The sequence below is a fragment of the Vidua macroura genome, chromosome 4 (genome assembly GCF_024509145.1).
Source record: "Vidua macroura isolate BioBank_ID:100142 chromosome 4, ASM2450914v1, whole genome shotgun sequence".
NCBI classification, from domain to species: domain Eukaryota; kingdom Metazoa; phylum Chordata; class Aves; order Passeriformes; family Viduidae; genus Vidua; species Vidua macroura.
The window spans coordinates 22,917,006-22,930,603 of NC_071574.1; the positions used below are offsets into that span (position 1 = coordinate 22,917,006).

At 45.6% G+C, this 13,598-nt stretch overlaps 1 protein-coding gene across 1 annotated transcript in view; it reads right to left on the reverse strand.

Moving 5' to 3' along the window:
- Positions 1 to 9,247, reverse strand: part of UNC5C (unc-5 netrin receptor C) — a 253,524-nt gene extending 244,277 nt beyond the window's left edge. Inside the window, exon 1 of the mRNA XM_053976284.1 lies at positions 9,124 to 9,247. Within this exon, the coding sequence (XP_053832259.1) occupies positions 9,124 to 9,247 (124 nt within the window). The remainder of the gene's footprint in view (positions 1 to 9,123) is intronic.
- Positions 9,248 to 13,598: the final 4,351 nt, after the last annotated feature.

Sequence of the window (13,598 nt, forward strand, 5' to 3'; positions counted from 1 at the left end):
TTTATCCTATTAATAGAGGATCATGCAGCTGAGATTTCTCTATAGTCTCATCTGAGTGCAGACATGAAATTTCAGTCTGAACATCTCACTATTTGCCTGTTAGCCCCAGCTACTCACTGTTAGTCACACACACTCATCTTTTGTATGTGTAGAGCTGCAGAGCATACCAACAGGCACAAAAGTGTGGGAAAAGGGAAAGGTAAGAGGGATACATCTGTGCTGATTCAATGAGCAACTGGCAAAACTTAGAGATCCACTAATGAAAGAGAAAAGTCATTCAGACAAAGGCAGTGTGCACATCTGTACTTGGAATTACTCCTGATAAGTGCCTGACTTTAGTCATTGTAGGTATATCCAATGCCCATGAGAACAGAAGTTCTTGCCATTCTGTCCCACTTCTTGATTTCAGTATGACTGAATTGCAATTAACCTCATTCAGTGAGACTGTATTATTATTTTCACTGACTATGTAAACATTCCAGTATAAACACATATGCTGGGAGTGGATAAGACAAGTGATATATTTAAACAGCAGATACACCATATCATAAAAGTGCAGCAATTCAAAGTCCAGCCATTATTTTAGCTAATTGATAGCTGGAATACAGCTCTCCAAGAAGCTCTGAATTACTAATAATCCTGTGGTGATCCCTTTTCACTGTCTCATGTGAAATGCACTAAAATCAAGCAAAGAAACACCTGGGCAACAACTATCAGTTCAAACAAGTTTCCAAAACAGCTGCAACAAAGTCAACCTCTTCGGACAGATCATTCAAGGTTTACTTGCACATTTCCTTGTATCTAGCTGATGAAATTCAAGATTTCTCAAACAATTGCATCCAGCACTCGGGGGACCAAGAAGAACGCAAGCTTTCCTTTTTCTCAAAGGATACACCACTAATCCACTGAGATTAACATTTCAACCTCTCACTCAATATAAGACTAAGAAATAAAGCTACTTTGCTTCTTGAAAATAACTAAAAAGGGATTGGCAAAAGCTACCTAACAAGAAAATGCTCAGCTGTTGCCAGGCCAGTAAAATCTATCTGAGCTCCTTAGCATTACTGTTGAAAATGTTTCTTCAACAAGAGAAAAAAGATACTGATTTAATTGCCTAGGCAACCTCATAGCTTTTATAACTTATAAGGCAACAGGGTCCTCTGGAGTGTAAGTCATTCATTCAGATGAATGAAGTACAGTTGAATAACATAGTCCTGGACTGCAGATTAAACCCAAACGAAACAAAAGAGCCCAGGACAGTGATCCTTATTCCTTTTACAACAGTGCTGCAGCCATGCCCTGGATCTGTTCTTCCTCCTTCCAAATTTGAGATAACACTGTGGATTGCATTGGGCAAAGCAAATCCTTCCAAACTGCCTGCCACCAGAGAGTCAGAGTTTTTAGAAAGCATCCCTGTTCCTGGGCAACAGCATATACTTTCTCCTGTTCCTTTGTTCTGGTTCTGGCCAGCACATAGTTAATTTTTGCAGTAGCCAGGAGGGGGCATGGCTAGGACCCGGAGATTATACTGTACCAACTCATTTCATTTTCCAGGGATGAGGTGAAGGGCTCTCTTCCAAGTCTGGGTGGTGTGGTAGAGGGAGGGTGAGACATTGCTGTGGTCAGGGAGTTTCCATGTGAATCATGCGCCTCTTTCTCGCACCTTCTGTCATCAGTATTGTTGCTGTACATTTTCCTATCTAACTGCTGTTCCCAGCAAATTGTTCTTAGCTCAACCCATGATCTTTACAATTTGTGCCTCCAATTCACCATCCCACCTCAGGGGAGGGGGGAACGGAGGAGGGAAAGAGTGAGGATCACATGGTTTCGAGGGGCCCAGTGGGAGATACTAAACTGAGGAGTACCATTTCTAACCCACACCATCCTTTTATACATATTTCTAGATTACAGCAGATATAAAGAAACCATCAGTGACACTCAAGAAATTCAACATTGAGAAGGTACCTGAGAGCCTTCTCAATGTAGCATTCCCTCTGTAGCATCCCCTTTTTCTTCAAACAAAAAGAATGGACTGCAGCACCAGAGTCTTGGCTACTCAGAAAGCTTGAGCTCATATTTTGGTTTCCCTTACACATTTGCTCTGCACACTTAGGCAATTCCCCCTAGACCTCTCCACCAAACAGAGATAAATACAGCAAGCTTCCAAATCCAGCAAAACAGAGATTGAATAACTAAGGCAATGCTACAAATAAGAACTTCCCGTTTTGTCCAGCAACACAAGCACATAGAACTGCAGATATTCCCCACAAGAGGTATCACCGAGACAAGCATGCACAGCTTTTTGGGTGCCTCTCCTGTCCTGCCTGTGTAGGACTCACAACAAAGGAAAGTGAGAATTTCAGGAGGTGCTGAGGCACTGCAGCATCACAAACTGACAGGGGAGGTGTCCCTGCCTTGATGGGACTGTTGGGCTGCCATGCAAGCTAGAGCAGCACTGCTCGTATTCAGGGTGCAGCAAAGGTACTTAAATTCAGCATTGCCTGACACTCCCTGGTGGAAATAAGGGCATGTCTGGCACCACTGAGAATCTGGGTCTCCATATCAATCTGCATCACAGTAAAATCAGTGTGATTTACCAAAAAAAAAAAAAACAAACAACAAAAAAAAAAAAAAAAAAACAAAAAAACAAAAAAAAAAACCAACCAACCAACCAAACAAAAAAAAAAAACAAACAAAAAAAAAACACACAACCCAAAAAAAGCACAAACCAAAAACCCACAAAAAAACCCACATCCAAAACAGTAAGATCTAGAGAGCACTGTAAATATATGCCTAAACCAGTGCTAACCAGGACTGTAAATGAAGTCTAACAGTGAGATTTTTTCACTAGGCTGGTTGAAATACATGGAAAAATGTAAATGGAAATAAAAAATGTTGCTTTCAGAAGACTTCACAACTTCTTAAATTAATTTTCACTGAACACCTAACATCTTCAGAGAGCATAAATACGAATAGTTTGGACAGTGGTGTAAATAATCAGGGTTTTATTGACCTTTTCTCTAAAACAACTGAGTCTTTTCTGGTTTTGATTAAGATTTCTTCCTTTTTTTTCCAACCTCTCCTGAGCAAATAAGCAAAAAGGAATCTTTTTTTCTCCTTTGTTTCCCCCTAGATTTTCCATGCTGATAAAAAGGGTACTTCTAAGTGAGACTGTTTTTGCAACTCTTTCTCCCCTGCCCAAACTTTTAGATAATGTGCCAGGCTATAAAGGGACTCCCCAAATCCTGGCGTTTGATGACTTGGGAGGAAATCCCATATTTCCTGCTTAATGTCCATGTGATTTGGGATGGAGTCATAAAAGCAAACAGGAAGTTGTTCTAGTGATGACTACCTAGGGAGAAAGCAATATACAAGCATTTCTGAGGTTACTGAGAGCTGGGAAAATCTCTGGCAGCTCCTGCCCACTGCTCCCACTCACTTCACCTCACTTGTGCATGTTGTTTGTACAAGCAGAGCCAGCCTTGAGGAAAACAACTGTAACACAGCTACAGTTTGGGGCTTTCCTTTAGCTCCCCCAGCTAGTGTGCACACAGTTTTATGCTACATCCTCACACCAGAAAGATAAATCTAAATACAATAGCCACACTGGATCTTCTGTAAAATATTTAACAAAACCTATCACAAACCCAACAACAGTACTCAATAAATCATCTCTCCACCACAGCAGTGGAACTGGGGGCTGGAGTACCTACAGATGACCCCATTAATTTAAACACAGGGGAATGAAATATGCTCAAAATCAAGGGGAATTTTGTTGTTCCTATTTATTCTGTGTAAAGTTCTTTATAACCATTTCCCTTTTTAGCATAATTTCAAATGCTTGCTTGCAAATGATGCAAATTAAGTGTTTCTTGGAATACAGCTTGCCTCCTAGAAGACTTGATAACATTTCCTTCAGATTGCCTCTTGGATAATGTTATGATGGAAAGATCTAGGGGCGCCTGCTCCTGAGACTGGACTCTACTGAGCACACACAATAAATCACTTAAAACACCACTGTTCCTTCAGTCCTTGGAAACAGCCGGCACTGAACTGTGCCTCTGCACAACATTATCCTGACACTGTGCTGATGGAGGTTATGGCCAACTGGAAAACCACAGCTCGTCTCTTACTCCTTTCCTTTGATTCTTGACTCGTACTTGAGAAGCTGTTTTGTACCTCGGAGCCGAATGCGCAGCAGAGCCGGCTAATGCAAATGACAGACTCTGTAATTACTGCTTCACTGGCACCGCTGCCAAGACCGCTGCCTGCTAGACTTGAATACCTCCACTGGGTGGCTAACGAGATGTGCACTTCACAAACCAGCACAGCCCTCTCCCCACCCTAAAGAGAATAAAGACAATGACATTTTTTCCTAAAGGGACATATAGACAGTTATGTGAAATGTATTGCATAGGCAGAGCATCCATGATTATACTTTAGTTTCAAAGATAGCCTCCAGTAACATGTTGTCAATGACAAACCAACAGTCTGAGACTCATATGGAGCCCAATTCTCTTGGACTAAATCACAGCAAACTGTTTACTAGTCCAAGCAATGCAAATTTACCCAGGAACTCCCTTTTGCACCAGCAATTCAAACATATTTTTCTGATGCACTGTAAAAGTAGTTTTCTTGCCTTTTTGTAGAAAAATTATCCAGAATAGATTCCTTGAAAGCCCAGTGATATAAAATCCAGAAAGAACCAGAAATCAAGAAATACAGCCATACACTATAAAACAGGTTACAAGGTTGTTTTGCTGATAGCATGACATAAATGTAGCTTTGCTTTTTGAAGTATAACTCTCCTCTGTATTCTGCTTACACACAAAATTCTAGTCATATACTGTACAGAAACAGTCAGTTGTTGTCCTTCTCAGCCTGGGCTTCTCTTATTTTCCATAGGAACTGATTTGCTTCGTATCCTATTCACCTGAACTGGGTAGGCCTCAAAACAACTCTCTTCTACTTGCACAAAAATAAAGCTATTTACCTGGAAATGTCTAAAAAATATAGCCCACATTTTCTCCTTTCCTGCTGCACAGACCAGCTATGGAACTGATTTTCCTGGCCTTGGCACAGAGTTGTATTCCTGTTTTCAGATGTACTGTATTTGGAAAATGAAATTAGGAAAATCTTTTTAATTTGGTTAAGGCTGTTTCCTGTTTCTGAATTTGGATGTCATACACAAAGCTAGTCCCAAAATATAGTGAATAACTGGGGTTTAAGACCATTACCAAAGAAAATTAAAGTTGTGTGGTGAATGATCCATGTAAAGTGATTAAGTGCAAACATGCACAACAACTGTGGAAATGTTTAGATGCACTCTGGCATTCTTACTGTACAGAGAAATAAACAACACTGACAGTAATGCTGAAGACCCATCAGGAGGAGCCTGTATGTGATCTATATATTTTTTCCATAACTCTTGCAACCAGCTGCTAGAGCCTGGACCCAGAGGAAGAAGAGAGATTCATCCACTTAATTTTAATCCTGCTTAAACTCCATCTCTGTCAGCAAAGGAAACAGTGGCTGCTTTGCTTCCAACAGAGTACTGCAGTACTACAGTGCTACTCAGAACAAGTAGAGGCTACCACATCCAGCTCAAACTTGTCAGCATCATTGAAATCTACCACAGTGCATCGCTTTAAAACAGGTTAATGTTCCAAAGGGCCTTATCTATTCACAACAAAATACTACTTAGCTCTTGCTTTATTAATACAAGTATTACACCCGCATGATCAAGTACAAGAGGTCTACTGATGCATCAAGATAATTAAGTCCTTTCCCCACCTTTTTTCAACAAGATGTGTTTAGGTATTTCATTAGGAAATGCATCCCCAAAAGGTTAGTACATTCACATGTTATAGTTCACTTTTTCTGCACTAAGCATTTTCAAACTGCTGCTGTTGCTAATACAGACCATGCTGGGGCAAGACAAATATCTGCACATATGGCTCTTTTACAGTTTTCTTTTTAAATTATCATTTTGATTTAATTAGTTTGAGGGGTTAAGCATGAAAAATGCACTCTTTTATTGCAAAGGAACAACTGAAACAACCTCATTAATATGTAGTCCATTTAGCTTTTCTACCATCTTTTACACCATCATTATAAACCCCAAAATCTGTCTGAACCATGCCTGTCACTACGGATAGATAGCCTGACCCTCCCTTTCATCCCAGCTACACAACAAAAAGGTGGGAGCCACAGGATAAGTGGATAACAGTTTGGGAAGCAGGAAGTGTGGAGGCTGTAGGGGAGCACAACAGCTGAAACCCAGTCTCTGCTGACTGAAGAGCCAAAGGAAAAGTTGCTCTTATGGAGATGGCACTATAATGCCCAGCAGGGGCACAGTTTGGGGCATTTGAATTCTCATTCTGATATAGCTTGTCATAGAGGTATAGTAAATGCCAGGTCACAGTTGATTCTGGCTTGATAATCACTCTGACCCCATTCACACCACTTCGAGAATTAAGGGCTGTCTCTACCATTGCTGCCATTTCCTGTTCTCCCCTGATAACAGCGGAAAAATACGCAGACAACTTCAGATAAGAAGATAAGAAATACTCATAAAACAAAAAGTGTATTTAGGTCTGCTGAGAAGCTCACAGGAGGACGCCGAGATGCAGTGATAATGAACGTGCCAGGGAGTGAGGGAGTGGGGGTCGGTCCACCAACCCCTCAGTTAATAAATTCATCTTCTACAAGGCAATGGAAAAGGAAGGTATGAAAGCACAAGTCCCAGCAACGCTCATTGCTTTCTCAGCCCGCTTCAAAAGCTAAAGATAGCTGGGGAATTGACATGAAACATGTATGTTTTTGAAATGTATATATAGAATAGAGGGAAAACTTTGCCCAGTGCTATATGATGAGGAAACTTCCTGAAGAGGGCATAGTTAAACTGTTGATTCATTGCCTCACTGAAGCACCGTGTACACACACACTAAGATCTCCACTGCACACACCAATCAGAAAATTCCTTTGCTCTGGGAAAGATGCCAAAACCAGGTATACACCCAAATTCTCTGCCTGGTCCTAGCAATAAAAATAAAAGTATAAATGGAAAAAACAAAAAGTCCAAGACAAAAAGCTATAACCCAAACAGATTCCCTGGATTTTTCAGTCTGTTGTGGAAGTTTATCACACATTGGGGAGTGTTGCTGAAGAGCTCTCCATCCCTCTCTGGGTAGGTGAGCACACCTGTGTTCTGTGGCAGGTCCCACACGTGCGTTGCCCTTTGCAGCATAGGAACAGGGGGCCTGGCTCCTCTCCCCTCATGGCATTTCTGTCACACAGCATTGTGTCACAGAGCCTAAGTGTGGAAAGGAGGAACCATCCGGGAGCGTGAGATATGAGCCCTGTGGCACTGAGAGGAGCGCTCTGGAACAGCCGAGCAGGGGGTCCTCTCTTCCCTCTTCAGGCCATCTGTCATGTGAAACTCCTGTGTCCTGCCAGCAGAGCCAGCAGGATCCTTTCCACTCCAGGTTCAACTGTCTGAGGGGAGCTTTCTTCTCCAACACCCTCTGACAAGATATATCTATATCAACACAGACTGATAGATACCCCCTGACATGTAGGTCCACACCCATATGGTACTACTAAAACCTCTAAATACAAAATATCAAACCGTCTTATCGTGAACATGAAACCAACCAATGAAAGGAAACAATATGGAAGACACAGATGAAACATGCCACGATGCATAAGGGATTTTTGTACTCTCGTTCTCTGCCACCCCCCTTTTCATGGCCAGATTTCTGATCTTCCTGTCAAATAAATGAGCAAGGGAACATGACTCTGAGGGGATGGAGTAAGTAGCAGCAGGAAATAGATTAGCACTGTTACATGTACAGACATGGTGATCAGTACACCCAGCCCACCAGCAGCAAACCTCCAGCTCCGTGCCTGGGAGAACCCACAGAAAGCCTGCCAGGGGCACCAGGAATCAGAACAACCATCACTGCTCTCCTGTCAAAAAGGCCACAGAGGAGTGCACTTTGTAATGGCTGGGTGAGAGCACAGGATCAGATCTGTGCAGTTTTCATGAGTGCCTCTCCACAGACATGATGTGGGGAAAATTAAGTATTCAAAAAATATTGCATTATAACTTCAAATCAAAAGTCTGGTGCATGTTATTACTTCGTGGCTACATACATGTGGAAAATAAACAAAGTAAGAAGCATCTAAAATTCCTTTTCTCTTGTTAATCATATAACTGAGATTTCCAACTGCGTTAACCAACCCGCACATCTTTGCTTTGTGCAGCTCTGCCCACATGCAGCAGCAAGGTCTCTTTATCTCTCCTGTGTTCCACAAAAGCAACACATTTCCACAGTAGGTCTAACTCCTGGAAAGAAAGAAGAGAAGCACCGAGAAAGTTTGTCCAGCATTAGCTCACAGGAGAAAAAGCCTCCTGCTGTGGCTGTCAGCCGGGTGGGTGCCACACGGAGCCAGGGCTCTTTGTGATGTTCTCAAACACCCCTAAACACGCACTGAGAAGCAATACATTGCCACTTAGAAAGGGGAATTTATACAAGGGCTACCGGGAAGGCAGATCGATATGTACTCCAGAATCCCCGACACGGGAGAGGCAACAAAATCTCAAAACATAAACACAGAAAGAGTGTGACTCCCTTCGGGTGTATCATGTTTTAGGCAGGAAGAAGGAGGGCGCTGGGCGGCATTGGGGGGGTTCAAGACTGACCGTCGATTGTAGAGCTCCAAGGTACGGCTTTGCCGCTGAGGAGGGACACCAGCCCCGCACCTGCCTTTTCCATGCACCTTGCCAGCCCTCCGGGGCAGACCGGCGGGCTCTCCCGCCCCGGAGAGAGGGGCTCCTTCAGCCCGAACTTCCCCTCTGCTCCCAGTGCCTCATTTGAGGACGGAGTCCAGGCAAACGCCTGTCCCGGCCAGGCTCAGCACCTATAGACTCGACCCGGCAGGTACGACCGGACCCTCCAGACCCCGGCGGGGGTCGTGCATGCGGGCGATTGCACTGTTTGCACACACAAACACAGTAAAAAATATAATCACGGCATAAATTCGCATTTCCAACCCGCACGCGGAGGATGCCCCAACCCCTCTCCATCCATCCATCCATGCATCCATCCATCGCCTTACCTTGCGCCGCGGAGCCGGGGCGGCTGGCCCCCAGGACGGCCAGGGCGGGGAGCACCACCGTCTGCAGCAGGTATCCCAGTCCCAGCCCGCAGCGGGCTGCTGTCCCCTCCAGCCCCTTCCCCATGGCCGGGGCAGCGGGGCAGTTTCGCGGAGCTGCGGAGCTTTCCTGTGCCGCCTGTGCCGGCCCCGTCCCACCTCCGGGCGCGGAGCGGCGCGGAGCCCCCGCCAGGCGCTCAGGCTGCGCGGAGGGCGGCGGGGCGAGGGGCTGCGCTCGGACCGGGCGGGCAGAGGCGCTGCATGGCCCCGCGGAGGGGCGCGGAGCCGGCTGAGCTCTGCTTTCTTCCCGCGGGCGGCTCGGCGCGGCTGCCTCCACCCCGGGGGTGGGCGGGGGCCGGGGCCGGGGCTGGGGAGAGGGGGCTGCGCCGGCCGCCTGCGATAGAATGCGAGCCGGAGCGAGGAGCAGACCCAGAGGGAAGGGGGCGGGGGAGGCTGGGACCCACCCGCAGCAGAACCGGCCCCCTTTCGCCTCCTCCGCCCGCGCCCCCTGCGCGCACAGCCGTGGGCACAGGCGCACGCAGATGTTGGTGCGCACACGTGCGCGCCCGCACACGCACCAGCACACGCTCGCACCCCCGCCCCGGCACACCTGGGCACGGCAGCCGGCAGCAGGAGCCGGAGCCAGGGCTGCGCTGGCCGGACCCCACGACACCCGTGGCTTTCGCATCTCCAGACTGTCCCCGTGGGCCTGATACCCCCGCACACACCTTCAGGACTCTGGGCGATCAGGACCATCTTTAGGGAGCCATCAAATGCAGGATCGGGGAGCCCTATGCCGGAGGGGGGGTACTAGTCTGCTCCCACAAGCAGCAGGGCAGGGGGAGATCGCACCGGGAGAGCTGTTGGAGAACCCACCACCCCCGGGGAGCATCTCCCCATCTGCCCTCTAGGGCATCTCTCCTAAGGCTGGGGTCACTCCCTTCCAGCCCTTATCCTTCCAGCCCTTATCTTTCCAGCCTTGCACCCCCAAAAGCTGCCCCTGGCCCCCCAAATCTTACTGAGAAGGATAGCAGTGTCCACATCTCAGGTTCACTGCTCAACCAGGGCTTGGTCGGGTTTTACTGCTGCTTTCTATGGCTTTTTTGTTTGTTTGTTTGTTTGAGTTTTTTCTCTGGTTGGTTTGGTTGGTGCGTTTTTGGTTTTGGGTTTTCTTTTCTTTTCTAAGTTGTCCTTCCCTTTAGAGAGCCAAGGCAGGCTGTCATGAGCAGACCCAACACCTCACACACCACCTGTGTCAATGCCAGGGGCTGTAGCCCCGGAATTCTCCCCACACCACGGTACTCCAGAGAGCCTTATTTTCTCCAGCCCAGAAGTTCCCCCAAGCCGGGCTCCCCCAAGCGTGCGAGGCAAGGAGCACTCCTCTCCTGGGAGGCGTGGCTGGGATCTTCCCAGTCACTCTGGCTTTGCCTTCCCCTCCCTGTCCCACACAGGAAAACAAGTTACCCGCCTTCCTAATGCTGCAGGAGGGTTTCTTGGGGCCGCTGGAGCTGTCTGCCCCCAGGGAGGCTCTGTCCCACCTGCCTCCTGGCTTTAATATCCTTCCCAGGGAATTACCCAGACTGTTCCTATCTCAGGATGTGGCAGGGCAGCAGTGTTTTCTCCTCGACAACAGCTGACATAAACCTGCAGTATGACAGGAAAGCAAAGTCCTAATTTTTGGGGGTGTTGTTTTGGTTTGGTTTGGTTTTTTTGCTTTGTTTTGGGTTTTCGTAGTTTGTTTGTCTGGTTTTTTGTGTTGTTGTTGTTTTGTTTTGTTTTGTTTTTGTTTTGTTTTGTTTTCTTGGTTTTTTTTTTTTGTTTTTTTTTTTTTTTTTGGGTTTTGGTTTTTTTTTTTTTGGTACAGGCTAAGAGCATGGAAAAGGGCCAGTTTTTGTTCTGGGCACGCCTGGAAGGTGCCCCAAGTAGGCTGTGTTTCAAGCCCAACAGGCTGGTTTTTACCCAGTAACTCTCAGTGATTCTCTCCAGCTGGAGCACTCCATCTCTCCATCTCCTCTCTGTTCTACATCTTTTAAGGGGGCGAGTCCCATCTGCTTCAAACAATACAGCACAGGCTAGGAAATATTAAGGCTCCACCAAAATCTGTGATTTAAGTTTCTGAGGCTGTGTAAGTGGTAAAAAGGAAACTTTCAACTTTTAACCATGTTCAAAGGAGAATGTGAGTCCTAAGCAGGAGTTTTTTTGATTGCAGATGCTCCCCAGAGCAATCCCTGACTTCATGCTCCCTAGCATGATAGTCAACAGAACAGGTCCCTGTGTATGATATTTATTTGCCTGTTTTACCCTAACTCTGTGAAATGGGAACATCTCTCCTTTTTTGGGTACTTACTGGTTCCCCTGTTCCAGGGAAAACTTTTCAGAGGCAGGAAAAGAGACCCCTGAAGGACATCCCTGAAGGATATCACATGTAGAAGATGCATTTGTTGCAGCACCAGCTGATGAGCACATCTCTTGCCACAAGGGAAAAGAAAGGGAGGGCTTGCTTCTCCATTAATCAGAGTTAATTTATTTTTGATGTTTTGGGGCCTCCCAGGAGTAATACCTATAGTTCCAGGCTTAGTTTCTAGTTAGTAGCTCAGTGACCTCATTAAATAGGTCCATCCCAGTTTCAAGATGATGTCCCTGCAGCCCTGCCTGGGGATCCCTGGTGGCTGCCAACCTGTCAGCCTCTCTGCCCTGGAGTAGGTGCAAGGTTTACAGCTGTGACAGAAGTGATGGCACAGGGACCACAAGCCCTCAGCTTGGGAAGAAAATAAGTCTTTTCCCAGTACCCAAGGTGTGGTGGACAATGGAGGGGCAAAGGTACTGCAGCCTGAGGTGTTGAGGAATCACTTTTTACTGCAAGTGGCTATACCTTGGCCTGGAGAAATTGGCTCAAACAACAGCAACCAATAACTACATAGGGGTCTTATCTGGGAAACGTGCTTTCAAATCTTTCCATGCTCCATTATGTGTAAGAAAGGGCATCCAAGGATGCTCCATGTGTCTGCATCACTGAGCTTTCTCAGAAATCCAATATACTCTGAAAAATGACACATGTCTGGCCCATCCCTAATACCACCACACTGGATTTTCCCTATTCAGGAGCAAGTCTGTCCAAGGGCTCTTTATTTTTCTCCCTCTGAGATAAACAGAATTATTATCCCAGCTTAATAAATTTCAGATTTGACATGGAGATAAAAGATTGAGGTAATTCAGAGTTTTGGGATTAGAAAGTGCAAATTGCCTGGGTTTATTCCAAAAGCAGTTGTTTTGTTTCCCTGATACAACCTGGCTGGGAAGGTATTTTCCACCCTGTCTGAAAAGTTTGTGACATTACCTGTAATGTAAGTCTAACACTTTGTCACCTTCAATGCCCTAAAAAAATCACTCCATACCCTTCATAAACTCATCTGAAGCAAGTATCAATCTCCAATTTTCACACTTGGACAGAAATATCAAGTGTCAGGGAGTTTGCATTGGAAAGTGGCTTTAGCAGACTAACAGGTATTGCCTTAGTTTTTCAGATAAGGTCAAGAAATCTCAACTCTAAATTAGATACCCCTAATAGACAATTACAAAACCTAGGGTAACATTTAAAAATTGTTGTGTAACTTGTGTACTGGTAAATTTGACTTTAGTGTATTTTGTTGGCCAAGCATCTGGAGTTGCACTAAAGCAATCACAGAAGCAATTGGGTAGTAAAAGACCTCCCAGGTCATTGAGTCTAAACCTTTTCACCAACTTGTCAACTAGACCATGGCACTAAATGCCATGTTCAGTCATTTTCTTGAGCACCATCAAGGATGATGATGATTCCACCATCTCCCTGGGCAGTCCATTCCAATCTTTCCAACCCTTTCCAACCTTTTCCATTAAGAAATTTCAACAAATGTTCAGTCTAGTCAAAACTGGTTCCAAGTGGTATAAACCAGTTCAAACTGGATCCAGCTGGTTAAACTGGAACAAACCAGTTGCAACCACTTCAAACAAATTCTAAACAATTCAAACAGGATTAAACTGATTCCAGTAATTTCAAACTTAATTCAAATTCGACCAAATCAGTTCCAGCTGGTTCAAACCAGATCAGACTGGTTCCACCTGGTTCAAACCCATTTCCAATAGTTCAAGTGCCCCAGTCCTCACTGCAAAGAGTTTCAAAATTTGATTGATGACTTTGGAGCAGAGATACTCAGGTCCCCTGTGTTATTGGGTCCCCTGTGTACTGTGTCAGAAATGCTGGTTTGAACAAGGCGAATAACCTCTTCTGTGCTTTGATAATTACCTGTAAGAATTCGCTAACCAGTCCACTCACTGAGTGTTGTGTTCCTAGGCAAGTACTGTCAGCTCTGGCCAACTAACCCGAGGACTCATTTTCCACACAAATGGCAGTAAGGGATGTGGATTCAGGCTACCCACCAGGTGATGACGATAGCTGAGAT